This window comes from Perissodus microlepis, chromosome 3 (genome assembly GCF_051167445.1).
Source record: "Perissodus microlepis isolate ML-2025 ecotype Zambia chromosome 3, ASM5116744v1, whole genome shotgun sequence".
Taxonomy (NCBI): Eukaryota; Metazoa; Chordata; class Actinopteri; order Cichliformes; family Cichlidae; genus Perissodus; species Perissodus microlepis.
In genome coordinates this window covers 31,785,664-31,813,133 of record NC_140463.1, presented here as the reverse complement: position 1 = coordinate 31,813,133, position 27,470 = coordinate 31,785,664, and the positions used below count along the sequence as shown (strand labels likewise).

At 44.9% G+C, this 27,470-nt stretch overlaps 4 protein-coding genes across 6 annotated transcripts; 2 read left to right on the top strand and 2 right to left on the bottom strand.

Moving 5' to 3' along the window:
- Positions 1–1,642: 1,642 nt before the first annotated feature.
- Positions 1,643–3,600, bottom strand: smim20 (small integral membrane protein 20). Its single transcript, XM_084924087.1, has 3 exons — positions 3,410–3,600; positions 2,819–2,875; positions 1,643–2,189 (listed from the first exon to the last, which is right to left on the bottom strand). The coding sequence occupies exons 1-3, from the start codon at positions 3,516–3,518 to the stop codon at positions 2,146–2,148; spliced, it is 210 nt and encodes a 69-aa protein (XP_084780213.1). The 5' UTR covers positions 3,519–3,600; the 3' UTR covers positions 1,643–2,145.
- Positions 3,601–3,655: 55 nt separating this feature from the next.
- On the top strand, positions 3,656–15,314 carry man2b2 (mannosidase, alpha, class 2B, member 2). Of its 2 annotated transcripts, none has more exons than XM_084924086.1 (19): positions 3,656–3,882; positions 3,977–4,123; positions 4,259–4,364; positions 4,727–4,899; positions 4,991–5,106; positions 5,210–5,387; positions 11,085–11,283; positions 11,400–11,590; positions 11,741–11,912; positions 12,072–12,208; positions 12,799–13,052; positions 13,159–13,350; positions 13,495–13,738; positions 13,818–13,928; positions 14,016–14,208; positions 14,362–14,508; positions 14,597–14,709; positions 14,811–14,928; positions 15,025–15,314. In XM_084924086.1, the coding sequence occupies exons 1-19, from the start codon at positions 3,748–3,750 to the stop codon at positions 15,123–15,125; spliced, it is 3,027 nt and encodes a 1,008-aa protein (XP_084780212.1). In that variant the 5' UTR covers positions 3,656–3,747; the 3' UTR covers positions 15,126–15,314. The 2 variants fall into 2 exon arrangements, with proteins under 2 accessions (XP_084780212.1, XP_084780211.1); XM_084924085.1 differs by having other exon boundaries at positions 12,069–12,208.
- Positions 15,315–15,849: 535 nt separating this feature from the next.
- LOC146391227 (uncharacterized) lies at positions 15,850–21,002 on the top strand. 2 transcript variants are annotated; one of them, XM_084924082.1, is made up of 8 exons: positions 15,850–16,094; positions 16,415–16,486; positions 16,565–16,636; positions 17,641–17,834; positions 18,091–18,160; positions 18,267–18,432; positions 18,698–18,895; positions 19,068–21,002. In XM_084924082.1, the coding sequence occupies exons 1-8, from the start codon at positions 16,080–16,082 to the stop codon at positions 19,181–19,183; spliced, it is 903 nt and encodes a 300-aa protein (XP_084780208.1). In that variant the 5' UTR covers positions 15,850–16,079; the 3' UTR covers positions 19,184–21,002. The 2 variants fall into 2 exon arrangements, with proteins under 2 accessions (XP_084780208.1, XP_084780209.1); XM_084924083.1 differs by lacking the exon at positions 16,415–16,486.
- On the bottom strand, positions 19,910–24,509 carry LOC146391226 (uncharacterized). The gene is made up of 3 exons (XM_084924084.1): positions 24,265–24,509; positions 21,939–22,649; positions 19,910–21,721 (listed from the first exon to the last, which is right to left on the bottom strand). The coding sequence occupies exons 1-3, from the start codon at positions 24,278–24,280 to the stop codon at positions 21,636–21,638; spliced, it is 813 nt and encodes a 270-aa protein (XP_084780210.1). The 5' UTR covers positions 24,281–24,509; the 3' UTR covers positions 19,910–21,635.
- Between the last annotated feature and the right edge of the window lie 2,961 nt (positions 24,510–27,470).

The window sequence follows — 27,470 nt, the reverse complement described above, 5'->3', positions numbered from 1 at the left end:
AAATTCAAGCAATCACTGTGCAACCACCGATTTTTCCTAGTTGCAAGGAGGTTCGACTGAGTTGTAAGCGTCTTTGTTTACTCGTGTACTGCATAAACTGCGAAACATTTAACAGGAGTCATCTTCCCAAAATGTCACACTTCCTGAAAGAGAAACAAATACCACAGTTGTGTCGTCATATGTCCCATCGCAACGCTCTGAGAGCTTTCTGATGTTCTTGCTCCGGTTTTCCACACTCGATATAGTTCGAGGTGTTCGCTGCTCGTATTTTACATACTTCTCCACCCTTTCCCGAACACTGCTGCTGCCGCTGCAACCCCTTGACCTGTCTGTTGACCCTTGTTCCCATGGCAATTAGTTAGAAACCTTGGCCAATTATCGGCCGCTCTCAAACTCGGGCTTAACAAAGTGCTCAGAGCGGCCGACGGCGTGCCACCACTTTCCTAAACCCCCTCAATAGCTGAGAGAGATTTGTGTGATGGGTTAATAGCGGGATAGTAAAAGCACTGCAGAGGCGACATTGTTGAGTTCATGTTGGTTTATAGTGCGCTGTGACCCTGCTGAACGTTTTATAGAGAAGGGTGTCTATCATGGGATAAGGGCAGCATAAAGAGGACTCCACAACAAGCAGCCATAAAAGCCTGGTACATGCTGCACAACCTGTTACACACTGCCAGGCGAGAAACAGAGATCGAGTGTCTTTCTATTCTGCGTGTAGGTGACGCGTCCCCTCAAGAATGTGGTTCTCTTCCTCTCGCCGTTTGCTTCAATTTCCCCCTCTGCCTGCTTACTTCACTCGCACAGCCGAGGAGCTGTCGCTTGAGGAATCTGGAAAACACCAGTGGGGAATGAGAGGAATTTCTGCTTTTCGTTTTTCCTTAACCACCCCCTCACTCCTTTCGCTCTCTTTACTTTGGACGCCTCTGCACAGCCGGGCTCTTGAGTTTTCTCTTGTTTCTGAATGCAGCCCAACAATAACAACCTCTCATAAACAATGGGGCTTGTTGATTTGGGGGTTGTGAAGGAGAGTGGCCGTTGCTGGCCTGCGCTGTCAGTTTTGCTGGCAGCGGGCCTCGCAAATGGCCCTAAAAGCTCGAAAGTACAGGCTACATCGAGGACTGTGAAAGATTTAAGGGCAACTTTAAATATGCCTCATCTCTGAAGGACCATAAACACATGCTTTAGTTCTTTCTTAATCTATCTTTCTTCCAGAAGGACTTTGATGGACCAAACTCTGAAAGGGGGATGCTGGTCAATGTCAGGAAACCACAAAAGTACAGGAGGGGGAAAAAAATGGCAGTTTTGGAATTCTCTGCTTTTACAGCACCCGTGGACTCGTAAAGCCAGTCTGGATCACATGGAGGAGGATTTGAACAAGACGATGGCGGAGCCGTGCCCCGTCCTTTCAGCCTATGGGCAAAACATAGCCGGTCACATGTCATTTAAACAGCAACAGTTAAACCCCGCCTGCGTGACAGGGAAATGATAATACAGCGATGTGTCCTGGAATAACTCTGTCTCTACTGTTTCCATTTTGGAAGATGATACCGCACATTTCTGGACATTGTTCCTCATCTGCTGAACCGATTTAATGACTCTCACATCAACTAAATCAAAAATAAAATGTCAAAAGGGATTCCTGTGAATGAGATGGGTAAACAAACCACTGCATTTTATTATAATTTCCTACAGGCTGCATACCAGAGCAAAGCTTTTTTGGAAATACAATGGTTTTTCCAAAATATCTCAGATGCACAAACAAGACATTACACAGTCCACTGCCTTTAGCGGGAACACACAGGAGTGGTGCGCCCTCATGTGGGCAACAGGAGACAAGCAGGTGGCTCTAGGTTGAATTTAGGGTAAAAACAAAACAGCCATTGTTTTGTATCTGTGCTGTGTAGCTAGCCGTCCTCCATCTAAACACAATATAATAAAAAGATATCCACGTTTGGGTTCTTAAGTAGTCGATTATAGTTTATTTAACAGGTAACTTATCACTCAACAGTCATTCACTCTCACACACACACACACACACACACACACACACACACACACACACACACACACACCAAGCACATATCAAAAAGACACTCTGTACTCAGAGTCTGCAGCAGCGTCTCAGTGAAGGGGTCACTGTGGTCATCATTTGCTTGCAGCCTTGAATGGATCAGACCATATCTTCATACCTTCAGACAAAAAAAGAGACACAGAGACAGAGAGCTCTCATTAATAATAATCAGTCTATCAGTCAAGGATTGGCCTCTCCAGATGCTGGACCTCAACATCGTTGAAGCAGTGTGAGATCATCTTAACAGACAACAGAACAAAAGGCAGAAACATCCAAAGAAGAGCTTTAAATGTCCTTCAAGAAGCCTGGAGAACTATTCTTGAAGACTACTTAAAGAAACGACAAGAAAGCTAACTTGAGGCAACTGCTGTTGTGATTTAGTGCTATATAAATAAAATTGAATTGCGTAAGAGTGTTCAGGCTGTGATGAAGGATAAAGGTGGTCATACCAAATAGTGACTTTCAAACTCATTAGGATTGTACAAACTCTGTTTTTGCCTTTATATACTGTAATTCCATGTATGTTTGCACAATAACTTACTGAAGCCGTTTCCCATTTTCGTTGCAAAATATAAAGAAATGAGGAGTGTTTTAAGACCTTTGCACAGTACTGTACTTGAGAGAAAATATAACAATAGCGATCCCCTTTACTCTTAAGATATATGTTGTAATTCATGAATTTGTATGTACAGTATGCAAGCTGTACAAACAAGCTGATAACAGATCAAATCTACTAAGCACACTTACCCGCAGGCTGCACATCTGCCTGGTTGATCCCTGCCCGGTTGACTTTTTGGACTTCTCCTAGCAAGGACAGAATAACAGAGCAATTTGGGTAAATCTGTTTTTAAAAAAAGCCAAAACAACAACAACTTGCAGCTAAAGTCACTGATATAAACAATTTCCTTTGTTTTTTAAACACTACAGCTGGTTATTACCAGTCTTTACTGTCTTTGTGTCCCATGTATGTCAGGACGACAGCTCTCCATGTACCTGATAATGACTATATTTGTCTTAGCTGGCATAACTTCCTTTAAAACAGGGAAGAAATGTAGCAGTATTAATGTAGTAGCTGGATTTATTCAAGTCAAATAATGTTCATAATCACCTTTGACTCTTAACAGGCGCTCTAACTGAATGTATGTGTTAGATTAAATGAGTTACCTCAATGGCACTCTTTATGCTAGCTAAACTAAACAAACCTACACGGACTGCTTATCATTTGTGGAGTAAAATGACATTTAGCTCAGCCGTAACTAAGGAGAATTGTAAACGACATTAGGCCAGGCTTTTTAAACTAATTGTGTAACTAAATGAAAGCAAAGAAAGACAACTTACTGTACTCGTCTTTGTGTGTGAGGGGGTAAAAAAATATGGGGTAAAACGCAGCAGCAACGGCCGTCACAAACCCTCCAAATACCAACATTATTCTCGTGTTTTTAGACATTTTCTCTGCTGGGTAGAAAAATATCACTCTCACCTCCAAATGTGCGCACTGTTTACCTTGACTGCTTCCGGTGAAAAGGTCACTGGTGCCTTTAAAAAAAAGGCGACACGCCAAGTCGGCGGTTTGGTCTGTCTGGGCTTCCGTCGTCACAGTCACATGCCGCAGCACAACAATAATAAGGAAGTCAGCCAAGTTATCTAAGCCGTCTTCTGTCGTATGGGATTCAAAGATGGGATTTGTAGCGGCTGTCGTGTTTGCTGTTTGCTGCTGGTTCTCGCATGGAGTGGCAGGGCAAGAAGAGCCGATTCAGACGTTTGTGATCCCTCACAGTCACATGGATGTTGGCTGGGTGTACACTATCCAGGTAGGTGTCTTTAACCCGGCTAAAAAGTTGAGATGCATATAACGCGCAGATTGGGCTTTAATCTGGGTAAATGTGTTTATAAATGTGAGTGCAGGAGAGTATGCACGCCTATGCAGCTAATGTGTACAGCAGTGTGACTGAGGAGTTGTCAAAGGTTAAAGAGCGCAGGTTCATCGCTGTGGAGCAGGAGTTTTTCCGTCTCTGGTGGGACACCGTGGCCTCGGTCACACAAAAGAAACAGGTGAGGATATATATTCACGGCTACGTGACTATGGAGGGCACACGATAACGCCCCAGAAATTAAACATCCCAGCTGTTTTCTCTTAGATTAACCCTGCTGTGGTTTTTGTGCAAACTCATCTCTCTTTCTCTCCAGGTACGACAGCTTATCAAAGAAGGTCGTCTTGAGTTCATCATCGGAGGTCAAGTGATGCACGATGAGGCTGTAACTGACCTGGACGATGACATCTTGCAGATGATGGGTAACGCCACACACTTCCTGCTCCTTCAGTCCACAGCTGCAGCAATAACTTACAGTGGTTCTAAAAATGTGAACAATTCCTGTTAAAATATCAGGTTTTTGTTGTTAAAACAAAAATAAGACCACAATAAACCATCACAAAAACCTGAGATTTTAACAGGGGTGTGTACAGTTTAGTTTTATTTATTTATATAACACCACAGTCACAACAACAGTCACCTCAAGGTGCCTTATTTTGTAAGGTAACGACCCTAGAGTAATAGTGAGAAAACCCCAATGATCAAGTGACAGCATATAAGTAAGCGCTTGGTGACAGCGAGAAGGAAAAATCCACAGTAACTGAGAACCTCCCTGCTGTTTCAGAGGGTCACGGCTTCCTGTATGAGACGTTTGGGGTACGTCCTCAGTTCTCATGGCATGTGGATCCTTTCGGAGCCTCTGCCACCACCCCTGTACTGTTTGCCCTGGCTGGATTCAATGCGCATCTCATCTCTCGCATTGACTATGACCTTAAGGATACCATGCAGAAAAACAAGGTAGCGCAGCATAAAAACAACAGTCACATGGTCGTCTCAATCTGTGCTCCAAATATTCATAGCTGATCTAGTTTTATGTTTTCTAACACAGAAACTGCAGTTTGTATGGCGAGGCTCTCCCTCTTTGAAATCACAGCAAGAGATCTTCACTCACACCATGGACCAGTTCAGCTATTGCACTCCATCCTACCTGCCATTCTCCAACCGGTGCTTCATTTTTAGCTTCTCTGCTGCTTTATGTTACATTTGTGGTCGTCATTAATACGGTATATCTTTAATAACTATTCTTGTTCTTCCTCTTGTGTCTCAGGTCTGGTTTCTATTGGAATGGAGTTGCCTTGTTTCCGGACCCACCTAAAGATGGACTTTACCCCAACATGAGCCTACCTGTGGCCAAGGAGACAGTCCATGCTTACGCCAAGACTATGGTGGAGAACATCAAGCAGAGAGCAGCATGGTTTAGAACTAATCATGTGCTTTGGCCATGGGTAAGTGAAAAAGAACTGTAAATCATCCACCCGTCGATCCATCCATCTTGTATCAAATCCAAGTAACAACCTTAAGGGATGAAAAATGCAGTTCCCCAAAAGCCGCCAAAAAAGGCGAGCTCCAAAAAGTGAGAACCTCTTTGTAGAAATGTTAAACTTTGGGTTAGAAGCATATTTAAAGCTTGCAATACAAAACTAAAGAACTTCTTTTGTTGTTTTTAAAGATGTTATCTGACAAATAATGTTGCTTGGTACCAATAAACCATAAAAGAAGCAATCTTTTATTTGTTCAGAGAGACTGTGTCTGTGAAGGTTCTCAGTCATCCAGGTCATCGTAGTCAAAGGAGCTTGCAAAGAAAAGCGTCTGGACTTCTTTAAGTTTACTTGAAGACGTTTCACCTCTCATCCGAGAAGCTTCTTCAGTTCTAAGGTCAAATGGTGGAGAGTCCCAGATATAAACCTAGTGGGAGTATCCCCCCACAGAGGGACAAAAGGACCCCCTGATGATCTTCTAATCGCCTGAGCCAAGGTGTGAAACTGGGTGTGGGTCCCAGTCAGCCAGAGTTTCGGGTGTGTTCATTGTGAAACCTGGCCCCACCTTATCATGCGAATTCCTGAGGTCAGATGGCCCAGGATGTGAGTGGGCGTTAAGGCGTCTGGGAAGGGATCTCAAAACTGGATTATAGATGGCAGAGAGTTGGTGTCGTAAACCCCCGCCTCTGTTCAAAGATGGTCGCTCACAGTGGACATAGATGGCTTCTTTCACTCCTCTTTCAAACCATCTGTCCTCTCTGTCCAAAATGTGAACATTGGCATCCTCGAAAGAGTGTCCTTTATCCTTAAGATGCAGATGGACTGCTGAGTCTTGTCCTGTGGAGGTGGCTCTTCTGTGTTGTGCCATGCGCTTGTGAAGTGGCTGTTTGGTCTCTCCAATGTAGAGGTCTGGGCATTCCTCGCTGCACTGTACAGCATACACCACATTGTTAAGTCTGTGTTTTGGCGTTTTGTCTTTCGGGTGAACCAGTTTTTGTCTGAGCGTGTTGCTGGGTCTGAAATGCACCGGGATGTCATGCTTGGAGAAAACTCTCCTAAGTTTTTCTGATACACCGGCTACATAGGGGATGACAATGTTGTTGCGTCTGTCCTTCTTATCCTCCCTCGTTGGTGTCTGGTCTTCTTTTCTGTGCCTCTTTGCTGACTTTAAGAACGCCCATTTAGGATAGCCGCACGTTTTGAGTGCTTCCTTTACATGTGTGTGTTCCTTCTTTTTTCCTTCAGGCTTAGAGGGAACATGTTCTGCCCGGTGGTGTAGGGTCCTAATTACTCCAAGTTTGTGTTCCAAAGGGTGATGGGAGTCAAAGAGGAGGTACTGGTCCGTGTGTGTGGGCTTCCGGTAAACTTCGATGTTGAGTTTGCCGTTCTCTTCAATGTGCACAGCGCAGTCCAGGAAAGGCAAACAGTTGTCCTTTGTGTCTTCCCTGGTGAACTTGATGTTTTTATCCACAGCGTTAATGTGCGCAGTGAAGGATTCCACTTCTTGTGTCTTGATTTTGACCCAGGTGTCGTCCACATATCTGTACCAGTGGCTGGGTACTCTTCCTTTGAAAGAGCCAAGAGCCTTCCTTTCCACTTCCTCCATGTAAAGGTTGGCTACAATAGGTGACACGGGGGAGCCCATGGCACAGCCATGTTTTTGTCTGTAAAAGCCTTCGTTGTATTTGAAATATGTAGTGGTGAGGCAGAGGTCTAACAGTGTGCAAATCTGATCGGGTGTGAAGTTGGTCCTGTCCTCCAAGGAGCTGTCTTCTTGTAGTCGTTTTCTGACAGTCTCCACGGCCTCCGTGGTGGGTATGCAAGTGAAGAGAGAGACTACATCAAAGGACACCATGGTTTCATCTGGATCCAGGGTAAGTTTCTGGACCTTGTCGGTGAAGTCGGTGGAGTTCTTGATGTGGTGTGGGGTGTTCCCCACAAGAGGAGCAAGGATGGTAGCAAGGTGTTTAGCAATGTTATAAGTGGCTGAGTTTATGCTACTGACTATGGGTCTGAGTGGGACAGCTTCCTTGTGGATTTTAGGAAGTCCGTAGATGCAGGGTATGGCATCCCCTGGGTAAAGGCGGTGATATGTAAGGCGGTCAATAATTTTGTCCTTTTCAAAGTCTTGAAGGCAAACTATAACTTTCTTTTTGTAGCTGCTTGTGGGGTCTCGCTTTAAGGCTTCGTAGGTATTGTTGTCACTGAGGAGTGTAGTGATCTTTGTATGGTAATCTGTAGTGTTTAGGACCACGGTGCATCTTCCCTTATCAGCTGGTAAAACAGTGATGTTGTGGTCTTTGCTCAGGGAAGCGACGGCCTTCTTTTCCTGTATTGTGAGGTTGGATGGAGGGACTTTGGCACTGGAGAGCGTGGCTGAGACTTTCATCCTGATTTGCTCTGCTTCTGTCTGTGATAATTTATTAATCCGTATGGCAGATTCTGTGGCTGTGATGAGGTCCACTATGGGCAACTGTTGTGGAGAAATGGCAAAATTGAGTCCTTTGGCTAATACTCTCTTTTCAGGTTCAGTGAGAATCCTGTCTGAAAAGTTCTTAACCCATTTCTCCTGACTGACTTCAGGTGTGTTTTCTTCTCTGGGTTGTGTAGGTTCAGGATGAGGAGTGTGTGTTTTTGAAAGCAAGGTGTGAAATTTCCTGCGTTGTCTTTCTTTTCCTTTAGAGTGTTGGGCCCGCTGAGCCTTGTCCACAAACTTGTAAACCTCTTCTAAGATTGGAGAGGGTAGAAGGATTTCCAGTTCCTGCAGGGTCTGGCTGATCTTGATCTGGAGGGCATCTATGGTGAAATGGACCTGTCTTATCCTTTCACTTAAAAGGTGATTTTGTGCTCTCTGTAGAATCAAGTCTGCTCTGTATCCCCTGACAGTGGATCCAAGGCGCAGGCTCTTTCACCATAGATGCCCTCCAGATCAAGATCAGCCAGACCCTGCAGGAACTGGAAATCCTTCTACCCTCTCCAATCTTAGAAGAGGTTTACAAGTTTGTGGACAAGGCTCAGCGGGCCCAACACTCTAAAGGAAAAGAAAGACAACGCAGGAAATTTCACACCTTGCTTTCAAAAACACACACTCCTCATCCTGAACCTACACAACCCAGAGAAGAAAACACACCTGAAGTCAGTCAGGAGAAATGGGTTAAGAACTTTTCAGACAGGATTCTCACTGAACCTGAAAAGAGAGTATTAGCCAAAGGACTCAATTTTGCCATTTCTCCACAACAGTTGCCCATAGTGGACCTCATCACAGCCACAGAATCTGCCATACGGATTAATAAATTATCACAGACAGAAGCAGAGCAAATCAGGATGAAAGTCTCAGCCACGCTCTCCAGTGCCAAAGTCCCTCCATCCAACCTCACAATACAGGAAAAGAAGGCCGTCGCTTCCCTGAGCAAAGACCACAACATCACTGTTTTACCAGCTGATAAGGGAAGATGCACCGTGGTCCTAAACACTACAGATTACCATACAAAGATCACTACTCTCCTCAGTGACAACAATACCTACGAAGCCTTAAAGCGAGACCCCACAAGCAGCTACAAAAAGAAAGTTATAGTTTGCCTTCAAGACTTTGAAAAGGACAAAATTATTGACCGCCTTACATATCACCGCCTTTACCCAGGGGATGCCATACCCTGCATCTACGGACTTCCTAAAATCCACAAGGAAGCTGTCCCACTCAGACCCATAGTCAGTAGCATAAACTCAGCCACTTATAACATTGCTAAACACCTTGCTACCATCCTTGCTCCTCTTGTGGGGAACACCCCACACCACATCAAGAACTCCACCGACTTCACCGACAAGGTCCAGAAACTTACCCTGGATCCAGATGAAACCATGGTGTCCTTTGATGTAGTCTCTCTCTTCACTTGCATACCCACCACGGAGGCCGTGGAGACTGTCAGAAAACGACTACAAGAAGACAGCTCTTTGGAGGACAGGACCAACTTCACACCCGATCAGATTTGCACACTGTTAGACCTCTGCCTCACCACTACATATTTCAAATACAACGAAGGCTTTTACAGACAAAAACATGGCTGTGCCATGGGCTCCCCCGTGTCACCTATTGTAGCCAACCTTTACATGGAGGAAGTGGAAAGGAAGGCTCTTGGCTCTTTCAAAGGAAGAGTACCCAGCCACTGGTACAGATATGTGGACGACACCTGGGTCAAAATCAAGACACAAGAAGTGGAATCCTTCACTGCGCACATTAACGCTGTGGATAAAAACATCAAGTTCACCAGGGAAGACACAAAGGACAACTGTTTGCCTTTCCTGGACTGCGCTGTGCACATTGAAGAGAACGGCAAACTCAACATCGAAGTTTACCGGAAGCCCACACACACGGACCAGTACCTCCTCTTTGACTCCCATCACCCTTTGGAACACAAACTTGGAGTAATTAGGACCCTACACCACCGGGCAGAACATGTTCCCTCTAAGCCTGAAGGAAAAAAGAAGGAACACACACATGTAAAGGAAGCACTCAAAACGTGCGGCTATCCTAAATGGGCGTTCTTAAAGTCAGCAAAGAGGCACAGAAAAGAAGACCAGACACCAACGAGGGAGGATAAGAAGGACAGACGCAACAACATTGTCATCCCCTATGTAGCCGGTGTATCAGAAAAACTTAGGAGAGTTTTCTCCAAGCATGACATCCCGGTGCATTTCAGACCCAGCAACACGCTCAGACAAAAACTGGTTCACCCGAAAGACAAAACGCCAAAACACAGACTTAACAATGTGGTGTATGCTGTACAGTGCAGCGAGGAATGCCCAGACCTCTACATTGGAGAGACCAAACAGCCACTTCACAAGCGCATGGCACAACACAGAAGAGCCACCTCCACAGGACAAGACTCAGCAGTCCATCTGCATCTTAAGGATAAAGGACACTCTTTCGAGGATGCCAATGTTCACATTTTGGACAGAGAGGACAGATGGTTTGAAAGAGGAGTGAAAGAAGCCATCTATGTCCACTGTGAGCGACCATCTTTGAACAGAGGCGGGGGTTTACGACACCAACTCTCTGCCATCTATAATCCAGTTTTGAGATCCCTTCCCAGACGCCTTAACGCCCACTCACATCCTGGGCCATCTGACCTCAGGAATTCGCATGATAAGGTGGGGCCAGGTTTCACAATGAACACACCCGAAACTCTGGCTGACTGGGACCCACACCCAGTTTCACACCTTGGCTCAGGCGATTAGAAGATCATCAGGGGGTCCTTTTGTCCCTCTGTGGGGGGATACTCCCACTAGGTTTATATCTGGGACTCTCCACCATTTGACCTTAGAACTGAAGAAGCTTCTCGGATGAGAGGTGAAACGTCTTCAAGTAAACTTAAAGAAGTCCAGACGCTTTTCTTTGCAAGCTCCTTTGACTTCAGAGAGACTATGACCCTAATCAAGCTAGATATTGTTAGCTGATGACTTACCACTTCATTCTCTTTTCCAAATAATGATCTGTTACAAAGAAAAAATGGGAAACTTCAAAACGAAGTTTCAAAGTAGGACTCTACTGTGGAAGTGTCCATCTTTTATATACAGTCTATAGTAAACGTATCTAAGGTTCGGGACAAAATGTAGGAGTTAGTTTTGTGAAACAGCCTACTCACATGTGCGATCGTCACGTTTTAGGGCTGTGACAAGCAGTTCTACAACTCATCAGTACAGTTTAACAACATGGACCCTCTGATGAAGTACATCAACCAGAACAGCAAAGAGTTTGGGGTAACAGTCCAGTACGCCACTCTGAGTGAATACTTCCAGGCCATCTACCAATCAAATCTAACCTGGGAGGTGCGTGGGAGTGAAGACTTCCTGCCATATTCAACTGGTAAGATATCCTAACAGTGAAGAGGTGCTCTTCACATAGAGTACTGTGTATTTGAAAACACGACACGCTGTCTCGTACAAACTTCATGTAAATTGGAAATGTGTCGCACTTTTTAGAGCCCTACCAGGCGTGGACGGGGTTTTACGCCTCCAGAAACGTCCTGAAAGGCGTGGCGCGACAGGCTAGCTCCAAGCTGTACGCAGCAGAGACCCTCTTCACCCGCTACCGAATCAGCTTCCCAGATGGACCTGTGGCCAAGGACTGGGCCCTGGACAAACTCAGAGCGCTGCGCTGGGCTGTTTCCGAGGTACTCCTGAAAAATAGTGAAATAACAAATACTGCATAACATTGAAGGTCCAATAAATATATACGGATTAGAAGGCAAAGCAATCATCATGCTAAATACTTCTCTGTAATTAGGTTCGAACATTCAGTTTGGAGTGGTTTGGTATTCCAGGTGCAGCATCATGATGGCATCACTGGCACGGAGTCTCCCAAAGTGGCTGACATGTACCTGCAGCATCTCCTGCAGGCCATGATGGGAGCAGAGGAGCTCCTAGCTGCTCTCTTTCTGTTGCCCCACAACCTCATGAGTCCCAGCACCCTTGGCGAGCGCTACCCTACAAAAGGTTTCAATAATCTGATATTTCTGCAGTGCTTCCACTTTAAAAAAAAAAAAAGTTTTTATAGTAATTAACTGAGCTAAACAGAGCACTTTAGCCAGTGCATGTCTTCGCATGTAAAAGTCAAAAAGGAAGTAAACTGCTCATCGATTTGCTCTGTAGCAGATGTTGATCAGGCTTTGGAGCAGCATGTCATCATTTATAACCCTTTGGCGTGGAACATCACCACAATCGTCAATGTAACCGTGACGCAGCCGAGCGCTGCCGTGTTTGATGATGATGGACAGCCCGTCCCTGCGCAGGTACTGTTGTTTTAATGGTTTCTTTATATGTTGATAGGTGAATGGGAAATATGTGCAGAGATTTACAGAAATGTGCAAACATGCATGAAAATGCAGTATATGATGGGGGGTATCATCACTTTTATAATAGATGGAGTACCTACTGGTCCTGATGCATCTCTCGGGTGCTCTAAAAGGTCTTTACTGGGGTTTTTGCATATTTCTTAAGGATGTAATTTCCAGATACTATTCATCTTGCTGAAAGCTTTTAAGGCCTTTGTCCTGCATTTATTCAGTTTCCTCACATTCTTTAAGGATGTACTGAGATATCAGGTTGAGATATGCCAAGTTTTCTGCTAATATCTCTTTGAGGAGTCACTCAACACTTCTGCACAGTACCGTATGTTGATAGTAAACAATGCTAAAGCAGAGTGTATCAGTACCTATAGAAGCATCTGCATAGCTAAAGCTGGCAGCATCAGCCATCAAGTCCTCTTTAATTATATCAGACCAACTAAGAGTCAAAGAGTCAAGTGATTAATTTTTCCTAAATGAGCAGTTTTATCTGCATTTGTATGTTTTAATCTCAACTCTTCCCCTCTCTCTTTCAGATCCAGGGGTCAGCACACTCCAATGCGACCTACGACCTTTTCATCGTAGTGGAACTTGGAGGCCTTCAATACAGGAAATACTTAATTAAATTCTCCGAGAATTCCAAGGCTTATGAAGCTAAGGCCGTTTCGTTCGAGAGACGCAGCGCGAAGGACCGGGCGAAAGCAGGGAGGCGACTACTTCCTGTTCTCAGCGAATGTTACGAACTCTTGTTCGACCAGGATACCAATCTACTGCACAGCATCACCTATCTGTAAGAGTTTAAGCCTCCATCAGTCCATAACTCTTGTTCAGCTGTCATACTTCAATGAACAGAAGTTGTTTTCACGCGTTTCTGCAACTCTTTTCATCCACGGCAGTGAGGAGAAAAGGAGAGTAATGATCACACAGGATTTCTGGGAATATGATGCCAATGGAGACGTAAAAGCAGGGCCAATTTCTGATAACTACATCTTCAGCGCTAATGGTTCAGCTGTGCGGGCCTACAAGGCTGTGGAAATGGAGATAATCCCAGGGAAGATTGTCACTGAGATCAGGCAGTACTTCTACAGGTGAGCAACAGTGACGAGTAGTTTATCATCTATTTCCGTAGGTTATATTTTTTGTTATGGGAGTTATCTTGCTCTTCTCTTACTGCTAAAAGTACCACTAGTTGTTATGATCATGCTCACATTTTGAAATCTTCCGTGTTCTAGAGAGGAGAGCGATAAAGACTACGCCTACTCCATTACCACTCGTGTCCCAGAATGCTTTGGGACCAAGCTGCCGTGTCACAGGCTGGAGCAGACCTACTCTCTGGGCCCACTCAGCCTCAACACAGAGGTCGTACTCAGGACCAGCACCTCAGTGAAGAACAACAGGACTCTGTACTCGGACGACAATGGCTATCAGATGATGAAGAGGACATACAGGAAATTCACAAACAACACTTTAGCACGAGTAGGTGTTTTCAGGAATGCCTTTCTTGAGACATTTTAGTGCAACATGTCGAATAATCTATATACGACACGTTTTGCAGAACTACTTCCCTATGGTGCGCACGGCTTACATTGAGGATGACCTCAGCAGGCTGGTGCTCGTCAGCGACAGAGCTCACGGTGTGTCGAGCCAAACTGACGGACAACTGGAGGTATAGAAAACAAAAAGACGTGCAAACAAGCTGGCCGGGCAGCCCCTTCACCCAGAAGGCAACCTAACATCTCGTCTTCTGCTCCAGGTCATGCTCCATCGGCGGCTTTGGAACAACTTGCAGTGGAACCTCGGGTACAACCTGACTCTAAATGACAGCTCTGTTGTGAGGCCCACGCTGTGGTTGATGCTGGGCTCCGTGAGTGCCACCTCGAAGCTGTACCAAAGGGAGGCAGTGCAGCTGCAGCACAGACCTGTCGTCATGCCCATAGACCAGCCTCGTAAGTGCTTACCACATGTAGTGGTGGGCCACTAGTACAACCCTGCGAGTCATCATCCTCATCTGTGGTTTTCATTGTCACGTCAGTAAAATGTCCATACAAGCAGCTTAATTTCAACCTTTCACACCACTTCTCAAACTCTTGTACACTCAGAGAAGCCCTGGCAGGTGAAGGAGCCCAAGCGTGGTTCTCCGTTGCGTTCGGTTGTTCTGCCGCCCAACCTCCACCTGCTCAGCCTCAGCATCCCCGGGTGGAACTACTGCTCCAATCACAGTGTTCACCTCAGCCACATACAGTCAGGTCAGCTGTGAGAAACTGTGGGCTAGTTTTTATTACTGTTTTGCAGATTTCCACTGTTTGATTTAATTTCTGTGTGGCCTACATACAGGTAAAGATTTGCACTCGCAGCCAGACTACGATCGGATCCTGTTGAGAATTATGCATCTCTTCGAAGATGGAGAGGACCCCGAGCTTTCGAAGCCAGTCACCATAAACTTAAAGGTGCAGATAAAAAGAAAACAAATACTGACAAATTAAAAAAGTTGAGCTTTTCATTTTTTTGACTCTTGTTTATTTTGGTTTTTTTTTACAACGGTGAACAGGAAGCTCTGCAAGGCATGGGCGAAGTGAAGGGTGTGGAGGAGCGTTCTCTGACAGGGACCTGGGATATCGCCAGTCTGCAGAGGTGGAAGTGGAAAACTGCAGATAACTTGGAAAATGGTGAGAAACACAGAATATATCTGAACTGATTCAGTTTTTATAAGAAACAAAACAAAAATAATCCCTTCACCCATTTTTGTTTTCTCTCTCCTTCAGACAACAAACAGCAGCGGACACAGGATGACAATTTCACTGTAACCATCTCCCCCAAAGAGATCAGGACCTTCTTTGTTCACTTTGTCTCCAGAAACTTTTAGGCTGAGCTTTCCTTTGTCTTCTGTGAAGATCACCAAGCTTTAGATAAATCACAGCAGCACAATATAAAGCCTCTTTATCCTTTGCTGCACTGTTCACTAATGCTCTTTTTGCACATGTGTTAATTTGTTGATCAGATGTGAATTTGCTGTGCCTGTTGAATCAGAATAAAATGAATGTTTTGGTTCAAATGTCTGACTTCACTCTTACATAAAGTCACCTGATGGTGCACTTGTGTCAGCTGCTAATCACCAATTCAGCTTATTCGCTTCCCAGGCCCATCATATACTCTAATTCATTCATTCATTATAGGCACACACATTAAGTCCTACAGCCCATGTGTAGTGCTGTTGTGCGTTTTCCTCTGACTTCTGGCATCAAAATATTTCCTTTCAGAGAAAATGTCCAGTGCTTTTCAGACCTCTCCAGATCAGCAGCTCTGACCAACAACCGTGGCATGTTTAGAGTCACTTAAATCCCCTTTAGATTCTCAGTTTGAACTTCAGCAGCTCACCATGACCATAACTGCATGTCTAAACCCATTCTGTCGCTGCCATGTGATTGGCTAATTAGATACTTATATATTAACAAGCAGTCAAAAGGGTGTACCTAATGAACTGACCACTAAGTTAAGTTAAAAACATTTTCTTCATATTTATTTATTTTTGTGTTTCAAGCATCAGTTCTATAAAGTTATAGCGTACTTGCAGTACGCTGATACGGCCGCTAGGGGCTTCAGTTCCCCCATTTCCCCCCAACTTGATGCTACTGACAGACCAAGAAAGGCAACACCCGCTGAAAGCCGAGGCTCTTTGTGCAAATCTGTAAGCGTTCATCCAGAAACGAAGTGGCGTTAAGCAGCAGAATACACGGCTCAATGCTGACATGCAGCAGCTTATAGAAACACAGCGTGCGCGCCTGTGAGGGAGACGACGACGTCCGCAGTTTGGCCTAAGATGAGCAGCTCCGGTGTGAGTATCGTTTACCTCATGATGAGCTGTGAGGGGTTTGTGAATCGGTGCGATTTTAGAGCAGCCCGATTCATTTTTATATCAGCATGCCACTCTTTGTTCTCAGCATGTGTCCGTGCTTTGACTCATTTCACAAACGGAGGGTTTATTGTCACTGTTATTGATGGGGGTGCAGGGTGCTCCTGCAGGATGAGGAGGAGGCGTTGCAAGTGTTGCTATGATACCAGGCAGGGAGAGGGTGCTGATGCCCGCTGGAGTGGTGCCGTCATTTTTATCGTTATGTTCAGATCGCTGTGCTGTCTGTGTGCATGTGTGAACAGAAACGAGAGAGGGAGCAGAAGAGGAAACTGCAGCACTTCCTCGGTGACCTTGCTTTGCTCGGATCCCTGCAGGTTTGGCCACACCAGCATGCGCGTGCACGCTCTGCTCATCTCTCGCAAAATCACAAAATCACATTGTTTCCATTGCAGGGTTTTAAATACTTCCAGCCATGGCTCAGGGGGAAAGAGGAGTTGCTGCTGACAGTTGTTAATGAGGATCTGGTGAGTTTCTGTAGAGAAACTGGGTGATTACACACACTATATGCCAAAAAGTATTTGCTCATCAGTCTTCAGACACATATGAGCTTGAGTGTCATCCCATTCTTAAGCACTAGCATTTAAAATGATGTCAATCCACCCTTTGCAGCTATAACACCTTCAACTCTTCTGGGAAGGCTTTCCACAAGGTTCAGGAGTGTTTATGGGAATTTTTGACCGTTCTTCCTGATGAACATTTATGAGGTCAGACACTGCCTGGCTCACAGTCTCCGCTCTGATTAACCCCAACGGTATTCAGTCGGGTTAAGGTCAGGATTCTGTGCAGGCCAGTCAAGTTCTTCCACACCAAACTCTCTCATCCATGTCTTTATGGACCTTGCTTCATGCACTGGTGTGCAGTCATGTTGGGACAGGAAGGGGCCATCCTCAAACTGTTCCCACAAAGTTGGAAGCATGAAATTGTCCCCTCCACCAAACTTTAAATTTGGCACAGTGCAGTCAGACACCATCGAGTACCATCTCCTGGCAATCACCAACCCCAGACTCTTCCATCAGATTGCCAGACGGAGAAGCGTGAATCGCCACTCCACAGAACACGTCTTAACTCTGCAGAAAGTTGGTGACTATGTGCGGAGGTCATTCGTTGAACCCGCTCTTCCACTTCCACTTTGTTATAATACCTCTAACACTTGACTGTGGAATATTTAGTAGTGTGGAAATATCACAACTGGCCTGGTTGCACAGGTGACATCCTATCACAGTACCAAGCTGGAATTCACTGATCTGAGAGTGAGCCATTCTTTCACAGATGTTTGTAGAAGCAATCTGCATGCCTAGGTGCTCGATTTTTTACAAAATTCAATGGTTTGGATGGGTGAGTGAATACTTTTGGCAGTACAGTCCAAGTGAAACATTCACACACCTCCCCAGTCTCACTGTCTTATCTAGGGCACATCTATGACTTCTACAGCAGCTTTCTCTCCCCTTCCCTTTATTTTTGTTCGCAGGGTTGGCGTTCCCCAGGCTTTATGGTGTCCAGAGCCTCCTCCTACTCCTCCACCAGCAGCTGTAACAGCAGTGATGTCTCTCCCAGCAGCAGCTCTCCCAGTCTGACCAGCCGTAGCAGCTCCCCCCTGCCCGGGGAGCCTCCGGGCCCACGAGGCTCCCGGTCACATACTAAGACACAGCCACAGACTGCCAGGTGATTGACTGCAAGTTTGTGTGTGGGTGTGGATAGTAACACGTATGTGCTTGGGTTCAGAGGGCAGCTTGGGTTGTTTGAGGCATTTTAAGAATTGCAGTATTTTTTATTGTGCATCGTGGAAAGTAATCTCCTCCTAACTGGGTAAAAAAATGATACATGTAAGAGGATTTAGATGTGGAAGTATGAGTAGAAACTTCCTACTGGCTCTCCAAGTTTGCATGAAACTGATAAATCATTGGAGCTCTTTCTGCAGTCACAGGGAGGCCTGCATCGAGGAGCATCTTCTCCCAGCATCTCCCAGTGAAAGGGAGATAGCAGTACCAGTAAGTACCTGCAAGGAGGCGAAGTGCAGAAGCCAGTATAAGCGTTCTTCTGTTATTTAAATTGCTCACTCAGCCTTGCAGCCCACACTTTGTCCCCCTCTAACAGGAGGTGAACTGCACTCTGTTTCTATTGGCCGGCTACATCAAATACGGACGCCCCTACGCGTGGATACGCTCCAATCACGAGCGCCTAGTCAACATCGGTGGCACAGATTCGATGGTCAGAGACACGCCCATGAAACTCAAGTCCATTGCAGACTGGCAGACGCGAGGTATGGAAACAATGTGTGGAATCCTAACAGGAGAAAGTTATTGTTTCAGTGCACTGATTCAATAATTACACCATTTTCCATGAGCTAAATCAGATGCAGATGTGTCTGTGCTGCAGCTTGAGCCTCGCGGAGATCAGTATTTACGGTGGATTAGGGCCGTGGAAAAAGGCTCCTAGTGCTTTGGTTAATGCATATATGTTTATGTGCAGTGCATGACATCTCACAATAAAAACATCAAACTTTTCTTTCTTTTGTCCTTCGTCAGCAATTCGTGTGTGGGACGTTGTCAGTGAGCTGGTGTGTCTCTGCACCGTTCCCTCTCCGTCCAACCCGTTTGCCCTGGACATGCGTTACATCAAAAGTCTTCCTCTCGCCGAACGCTTTCTTGTCACGGGAGCTCTCCTTAACTTCCTGGAGATGTATGTGGTTTACGGCAACCGGGACGAGTTGCATTATGATAAAGGTGCGAACCTTTATCACTCTTGGTTTACTATACCAGCAGGTGGTGCTGTTTAGCTATATTTTAAAGACATGAAACCTGAAGCCTTTCTGCTAACATACTTAGCTTGGATACATAATCATTTAAGAGCATTGCTGAGTGTCCGTGATGATGTTTTGTTTTTTCTTCCTTTCAGTGGTGGAAGAGGTGAAGCCTCTCAGGCGTCTTCATGTACACTCCCTGCTTGAGTTGCAGCGACTTAGAGAGAGCTCCGGCAGCGCCGTGGTGCACGGCTCTTCTGCAGAAGAGTGATTCTGATTGTTTGCATACACTGTGAGCTACATCAAGCTGGCCTTTTATTAATGTAGGAACCAAAAAAACAACAACAACAAAAACTAGTAATCCTTGTGAGCCAAAAGCTCAGAAATCAGAGTGCTCTATGTGCTTGGTCCTTCTGTTTGCAAGGGGCAGCCAATCAAGAGAAAGATGGCTTAAAGGGGGAGGGGCTAAAGTATCTTGTTGGTGCAGAGGATGAGCTGAGGGGCTGCACGAAGCCTAGTATGAGAGAAATAAGGATTATTTTGAACTGTAAATCATGCCATGGTACAAAATAGGAAGGAAGCAGAAGCACGCTATCGGGGAGCTCCGTATCATTAGGAAAATTAAGTCCAAAATATATGGACTTCTTCACTTTTCCCCCCAAAGTGAGGCATGAAATTCTCACACGCTGCAGTAACCCATGCAGATGGAGATGAATCACCTTTGTTAAAGTCTGACACCTGCAACCAATGTGAAAGAACTAGAGAAATAACCCTGGGAAATGAGTCACATGACTAAAATTCTAAATAAATCCCAGGACCTCTGAACGTGCTGCCCCGTAACCCCTAAAACCGTCAATCTCTTCCTCTACACCCACTCCCACATACTTAAATCGGTTTTCTTCAGACCAAATATAGCATTTTAAAACTGGAAGCCTGGAAACAGAATGATTAATCAAGGGTCAGAGTAGTACGAGTACAAAATGCACAGGCAAACAAATGCTTTATAAAAAACTTTTAATATTCCATAAAATACATATTTAAATACGTACGACAACATAAAAACAGAACACTTGTTAAATACATCTCAAAAGCGGGCACATCGACGCCTTTTCTGAGATGAGGCTTGTGCCGTTTGTAATTAAAAAGTCAGGTACATCATGTTAAAATTAACCGATAACAACCTGGTTGCACATCAGTCAGGAAAAAACAAAAAACAAACAAAAAAACCACCTTCCCTGTTTAAAAAGAAAAGACATTTTTAGCTTAGTTTTGGTCAGAAAACAGAAAATGGAGTTAACAGTAACCTCTGGCTTCATCAACAATCCTCCTGTCTCTCATGTTTGTAAACCTAGAGATAAAAAAAAATTACCATCATGGCACAAGTTATGCAACACGGCACACGTGTGTGACCAGAACGGTCACTCTAGATGGACTCCGGCACCTTTTATGGCTTTTATTGATGTGAAGGAGCAATTTAAAAAAAGCACGCCGTGCTGTTTACCGACAAGGCTGCTCAATATGCAAAGTCACGGATGGACAAGAAGAATTTGGGTTTTTTTCTAGGAAAGAAAGGCGCCGCCACCCTTCATCTCAAGTTCCCCCCCCCCCCCCCCCATTTGGAATGCAGGTGCATGGCCCGGCATTCCTCACGCAGGCTTCACACAGGAACACAGTGTTCCCAGTGTGGGACACAAACAAACCAGCAAGTCACTGCTGAGGCTTCCCCGCCCCTCACATAAATGCAAATTATTTATTGCTAAAGACAATTAGGACCTTTTTTTGTTTTGCAGGTTAAGCAGAGACTTTTTTTTAAATTATTATTATTATTAACACCTCTATTCTGATAATGTCCATTTTCCCTCCGGCATGCATTACACTGAAAACTGACCTCATATCAATAAAACTTCAATTTCCTGAGTGAGATCATCTTAAAAAGGACTAGAATGTGCTCAGACTAATTATGCATATCACAGACTTGGTGGGGAAAGGAAAAAACAAACAAACAAAACTTTACTTTGGTATGACATGCCCGCATTGTCTTTGTCATCTTAAATTTGTTCATCCAACTACAAAAGTAGGAACCCCCCCCCCCCCAAAAAAAAACCCAGACGCTCATTAATGGAACAGGAACAGGCTGAAAAAGAAAATAACACTACTTCATGACTTTGTCACATGTGTCACTTAAAAATAAATAAATCTTGAAAAAGAAAAAAAAGACTTCCAGGTTCTCGTGGTGCTTTTCCAGTTTTGCCGGTGGACTGTTTAGCCAGGAGCAGGTACTTGGTTGGTTTAACTGTCTCTTTCCAGCAGATCAAAGTCTTTGGTGGCTTCAGCATCAAACAGAGAACTTCAAACAAGCCCAAAAACAAAATTAAAAACCCATGACAGACAGTTTGGGTATGTCCCAAGTCTAGTCCTCACACAGCCTTGCCGCCAGTCGCAGTTCAGTATCTTGTGCCCTGTTGGACTCTTGCAAAAGTCCAAAGGCAACTCTGCAGAGTCAAAAAGAAAAAATCTTCTATCTCCAAGTCCTCACTGATTACGGCAGCATCCACCCATGACCAGTCCTTATATCCAAATATGGACCTTTCTCGTGTCTCATTAACATCCACTGTGGTCTTCATTGTATTTTTCAATCAGTCTCTTCCCTTCAACGAGGTTGTCAATAAAGTGGTCCCACATCTGACAGACTTGAAACAAAAAAATTCAAAACAGAACAGGTTTCAGTTCAAGCTGTCGGAGGACGATCCTCTCCTGGTGATTGTTCTCATGGGGCTGCGGGATACAGAGCCTCTCTTCTTCCAGCGAACTGTGAAGGAAAAGGAAAAGGAGAGAGTCAGGGATGTTGGCTTGGCTACTGCAGCTGAATTATTAACAGTGAAAGCCAGCCTCTAGACAGGCCTAAGTTGTCATTATCTGAGAGAAGCACATTGTGTGATTGTTTGGGTAAGTTGGCACCAAATAAGGCTAGCTTGAGTTTAAAGTCTTCCTGGTTCAACTTTTATGTGGCAGTGCTGAATTCTCACCTTTTCCCAGACCGGCTGGCAGCGTGGAGCTCTTTGCTTTGACTTGAGAATTGGACGAGTCCTCTGCAAGTTTTCCTTTCACCTCTCCCGACGGCATCGTGGCCACGCCGGTCTGCTGCCAGTCGCTCATCGCCCGCTGGAAGGAGAGTCCCAGACAGGCGGTCATGTCCCGCGCTCGCTCCGCACGGCTGCACCAGAACACCCGACACTGCAGCTGCTGCCCCCGGTGCTTGCAGATGTACAAGAAGACGTTGGGCCGGTTGGTGTCGGCGGCGCAGTACGCAATGTCCTGCAGGTAGGTCTTCGTGAGCTGCCGACCCGTGCTCAGCTCTTTGACCTCGACGTATCTGGGCCGCACGACAAGGGCGTGGTCCTTCCTGAGCTTCTTCCCGTTCGCGATACCCTCCAGCAAGTGAGAAATGGCCTCCTCTGCTTGCTCCCGGTCCAGAGAAAAGATCTTCTCCGTCCCCAGGTAGTGCACTTTGAACAGAGGGTCGCCGTGGGACAAGGACTCCGTCCGGTCGCGGCGGAATCTGCGCCGCAGCTCGGCGGGCGAGTTCTTCAGGGTCTGCATGAGGTGGAAGGTGCTGAGGGACATGATGCGTTTCAGGCTGGGCTTGGAACTTTTAGTCGTAACCGGGTTCTCGTCAGCGCGTCTCCCAATCTTCCACCCTCCTTTAAATGGAGCGTGGCTGCATCCACTGCTTTTATCTGAAATGAGGCAGATGAAGACGGTGACGTTAGCAGATCCAGAGACGACCGATAAGCCGAGCAGTTGATAAATCAGGCAAAATGAGAGGCTATGTACTTTCTAATAAATTAAGTAACAAAAACAAGGTTACACTTATGATGCAAAAAAAGACAAGTCATCACAACTCGCAAACAGGAAAGAGACAAAGTCACCAAACAGGTTTACAGAAGTTGCACAGTCAGTGAAGTATTCAGTCCCTACAGACAGACAGCACCCATTAAATATTTACAGACAGGTTTGCCTTGGGCTTTGCTGTCACTGTACTCTTAAGAAACAAACACAATGATGGAACGGGAAACGTGCCATAACAAATGGAAGATTACTGTAAAAAAGCTAAAGTGACATAGGCAAACACTAGGGCCATGTTCAAAACGAACTCTGCATTGCAAACTTAATTTCACCACTTCTGGAGGACTTAAAGGCTTTTGTGATCTTGCAGAGAAATAAAAAATAAAAAAGTCTTATGCAACCACATCTGGCCACCCATTGTCTCTTCTATCCTACATACCGACAGAGCTGCCTGCTCTCCATTGTGTTGCTCCTTATATTTTTTCCTCTCCCTTTTCTTGGCCATTCTTTCAATATCCTAGCTCCCTCCTCAGAAGTGACTCGCACAGAGAACCGCCGACTGTTCTAAGGTGGTGGCCATTGTTGCTCAAACCCCTGCGCAGGAAACAGCTTTGCATCCCCCCCACCTAAGCATTTTTCCCGCAACACAATGACATGCTTATGAAAAGTGTGTCATCTCATGAAAGAGCTGCAGGTTCAGCCTACAGCACAGCCAAGGTAGAGCCCAAACCTGCAGGTTTTGGTACAGTTACATATGACCAGCGCACACATGGACAGGTACAGTTAATTGTGTGGGTCCACACACACACACACACACACACACACACACACACACGAGACACTCACAGGCAGGACAAGCAGTTTTGCATTTAACCGAAGTCTCTGACGCACAATCAGAGAAATGTAATCCCAAATTTCCATCCAGGTAACACTTCATGTGCCACAGAATACACTGTCGTTTTCTCGTGCACGCAAATATAAAACTAGCTCATGCAAATATCTACAGTCTCTGGAAGTGGACAGAACATTTTGTTTACATTTACCCAGAGCATGTGAGCCTGTTTATTTCACGCAGAACACGTTCATAGATGCCCGGAATAACCCTCCATTCAAAATAAGGGGCACGTAGGCTTTGTGATGCTTGCGTTTGTAGAAAATACGAAGAAAAGACTGTCAGAAAGCAGTTGCTTCAGTTCTTCGCTCAATACATCCAAGCCGAATTAACAACCAAAATCTAAAAGATGATTGAAAATAACTCAAAGTTAGCCTGCGAAGTGAATATTATTAGAAAAAACGAGATAACTCTAAAAGCGCTGATTTTGCTGCGGGGTTCGGCTAGACCCGACGTGTCTCCAAACTTGGGCTTAAAACTTGCTGAGAAAACCCATATTTGCTCAGCAGATATTCCCAGCAGAGTTTCAACATCTATCAAACTGTTGTTGTTTTCTATACATCGTTTAGAGCGCTACACGACAACTAAATTACTTGTTAGGACGTGAAACTTACCTGGCTTCAGTTTCATGCAAACGACGTTTTGGTGCCGCTCAGGTGAACCGTAGCGTCCCGTGATCTCGGGCAGGTGGAACTCCGCAATCCTGCACACAACTGTGCGGCTGTCTGTAACCGCAAAGCAACTCCGAAGCTTCTCTCTGTGTGAACTCTGTGCGGTTAGAGAACTGGCTGGCTGGCTGACTGACTCGCACCTCTCTTCTCTGCTCTCTGAAACGTTGGATGAGGCGAGTGCCCGTGGGACGGCCGTTTTTAAACAGCGCAGGCGCGAGCACGTCACACGCGAACGAGCGTTTGCGTCCGAGCATTAGAGCGGGGGTGCTGTGGTGGGGGCCACAGGGCAGTAGCGATGATTTATAAGAGAGAGGGATTTACAGGCAAGACGGGCGGGCAACAATAGACCCGCTTTCACTTACTGGAACTGTTGTCTTAATTTATGACTTATTTACATTTTCACTGTAGTATCAGGGCGGTCAAGTACCCTGGATTTTCTTTTATATTTTTCTCACAACGGGAAGTATTGTCATTTTTACACACACTTCCCCAGAAATAATAATATTTTCACAGTATTTAGAATATGCGTGACAACAATAAAAAAAAAAAAAAAAAAAAAAAAGCTCTACAGTTCACAGAGTACTCAAAACCAGCATTATTTAACCAGGCAACCTGATCCACTGACCCAGTTAGTTATCATGCAAATATAATCCTGCACATTTAGTCACGAAATGTGGAAATTAATGATATGATGATCTAAATTTCCCTTTTTTGGTCCAGGTTCTCACTTTTAGAGAGCTCATTTTGTCCAAGTAAAGGTCAAACATCCATAGATATTCAGTTTGAAATAGGTATTTCACACAGCTTGTTCTAGCAAGTTTTTAATTTTTATTTTATTTTTGTCAGTCTTGCTTTTTTTCATTTGCTGGAATCTAGAGGAAGTGAATGAGGACACGCAGACGGCTGGTGTGACAGAGGTTGATATGGAGCTAGATGATCCAAGGAGAAGAAGAAGATTAAGACTTGCTATATTTCTTGTCATTTCCTCACTCCAAAAGTAGGTGAAACTAAAAAAGTTGTGATATTTCATGTCACCGTGCTCCTCCAGCAGTTTCACATTTCTTTATTTAACCACATGTGCAATACCACACTGAGCAAACATCTGAAACCCACTAACTTTCGTTACCATCGCATTGCGTCACAGCCTCTCTCTAATGAGGATCGTTGGCCTCGCTGGTTCAGATCTGCTCTGGGTGTTTATTCTGGGGGCATTTCGAACAGTGGCAGAGGAAAACTTTAAATGGTTCCATGTGTCCGTACATGTGTGCGTGTGTGTGCGGCTGGGTGTGCCTGACGCTGTGAAACAGTAGGGCCTCTGTTTCTGCTGGGTTTGGCCCAACAACAGCTAAGTTCTGGACGTCACACTTGCCTCAGTACCTTAGCGGGACACACAGAAACTATTCTTAGGGCTCTGGTGACATAATGGATCATCTCAGACATGCACCCACCCACCTACGTATGTTACACCGGGAGGCAAGAACAGACTCAGCATCCATCCAAGACGTCCCGTAGGAAGGGGTGCAGCTGCAGTCCTTGAGCATGTAAAGGCATGTTGCACCATGTTGCATTGGAGAGACTGCATCTTTGGTCCTCCAGTTGAGAGGAGGGGGCACCACACAAAGCATGACAATCCCCAGCAGTCAAAGACAAATTATTCTTTAGATTTTACAATTAGCCACATGATTACCAGGGGCTATGGTGGATACAGGCACACCCAGTTCTTCAAAAACCAGTTGGCGCCTCTTATTTCAAATCCCCCGACTCCTGCTTGTGACTGAAACCAATTAGTGAGTCTTTGAAGGGGTAATTATAAGTAATTGTTGGCAAACAAAGGCATCCTCAGGAGAACGGGCAGTCCAAGATACTGCAACACTTCACTAACAAAACAGCTGCTCGAATGGTCAAAGTCAGCACTCTTCACAGCTGAGCCAAGACAGGATTCAGGAATTTGCACTTCCAATAAGACAAGACAGACAAGTTGCAGAGAAGGGGGGAAAGAAACTATAGAAATGGATAATGAGTGACCCAGACCTGAAGGCCGTTCCAGTTCCAGTGAACCTGAAACTCGAAATCAGGCTTTGTTCCAAAGAACAGGTTTCTGTGGTCACTGGGAACAAATTGTTATGAGAGTTGCCCTCTTATTTACAGGATTTTTTGTAACCTCTGTCCTGGTTGTCATGCAGCCTCATAAAAACGATAGATGGACCATCTCTGTAGTTGGAAACTCAGTAAACAGAAAACTTTTAAGGAAGTAAAATTACACTGTAAACCTGAATCCATTCATGGTAGAGCTGTGTTATGGCCAGTTCTCCTTTTTCCAAGTGCTCTAAATCAAATGCCATTTATTGATGCCTATCTGCAGCGCTCAACAATGAAGGCTGCATTCCAGTTTGCTATCTGTGAGTCCCATTGAAGCGATAGTGGTTCTTCCAGCCTCTATCGCAGCAAGCACTATAAAAAGAACGCTAAAAAGAATGCTGTGAACTTTTACCTTAAAACGATCCTTGTCAGATGCCGAGCATCACATTGGCCTGAAGTAACCTACCTTTTAGTCTGTCGTCAAGGCTGAAACCCTCCAGATACAAGAAACAGAATAACGTGCTGACGTGACCCAGAGATATGAAAAAGGATGCTCAGTGACTCAGTGTTCCAAGTTTTGATACTCTAACTCTCTTTAAGAATTCCATAAAGCTGCTGAATAGATTTCAATGAAATTTACTGAGGACAGATTTTATTTAATACCTTCAAGTTCATGCGGAGGATATGCACAAAATCACTGGGCCACCTGCAAATTACAAATACAAGAACTGCTCAGGCATGAAAACCCATTACAAGAAGCTCCCGGTGGACACCTTTAATGCTGATGTTTGACATGCTAATACTCATATGAAGGCCCACAGAGCCATTGTTATGGTGGTAGACTCTAAGTCTTCTTAAAAATACTTCACTAAAGCGATCAATAGTAGACTCAGAACATGAAAACAAGCGTAGAGCACAGAAGGTACCACTGACATCTTTTTACTGGGGGAGTAATTCAAAATATGGTTGCAGAGAATTTTAATTAGCCTGCCAAATGATTTGTTTATTTATTTATTTGGTTGTTTCAAAAGTCTATATAAGACAAAATGTCAATGGCATTAATACATTTA

Coding starts and splice junctions, on each gene's coding strand:
- smim20 (XM_084924087.1), bottom strand. CDS start 3,518: ATGTCTAAAAACACGAGAATAATGTTGGTATTTGGAGGGTTTGTGACG. Junction 2,876..3,409: donor CACACACAAAGACGAGTACA/GTAAGTTGTCTT, acceptor TGTCCTTGCTAG/GAGAAGTCCAAAAAGTCAAC. Junction 2,190..2,818: donor GGCAGATGTGCAGCCTGCGG/GTAAGTGTGCTT, acceptor TTTTGTCTGAAG/GTATGAAGATATGGTCTGAT.
- LOC146391226 (XM_084924084.1), bottom strand. Junction 21,722..21,938: donor GCCAGCCGGTCTGGGAAAAG/GTGAGAATTCAG, acceptor TTTCCTTCACAG/TTCGCTGGAAGAAGAGAGGC.
- LOC146391227 (XM_084924082.1), top strand. Junction 16,637..17,640: donor CAGTTGTTAATGAGGATCTG/GTGAGTTTCTGT, acceptor TTTTGTTCGCAG/GGTTGGCGTTCCCCAGGCTT. Junction 18,433..18,697: donor TGCAGACTGGCAGACGCGAG/GTATGGAAACAA, acceptor GTCCTTCGTCAG/CAATTCGTGTGTGGGACGTT.
- man2b2 (XM_084924085.1), top strand. CDS start 3,748: ATGGGATTTGTAGCGGCTGTCGTGTTTGCTGTTTGCTGCTGGTTCTCG. Junction 13,351..13,494: donor ATCAGGCAGTACTTCTACAG/GTGAGCAACAGT, acceptor TCCGTGTTCTAG/AGAGGAGAGCGATAAAGACT. Junction 13,739..13,817: donor CAAACAACACTTTAGCACGA/GTAGGTGTTTTC, acceptor CACGTTTTGCAG/AACTACTTCCCTATGGTGCG.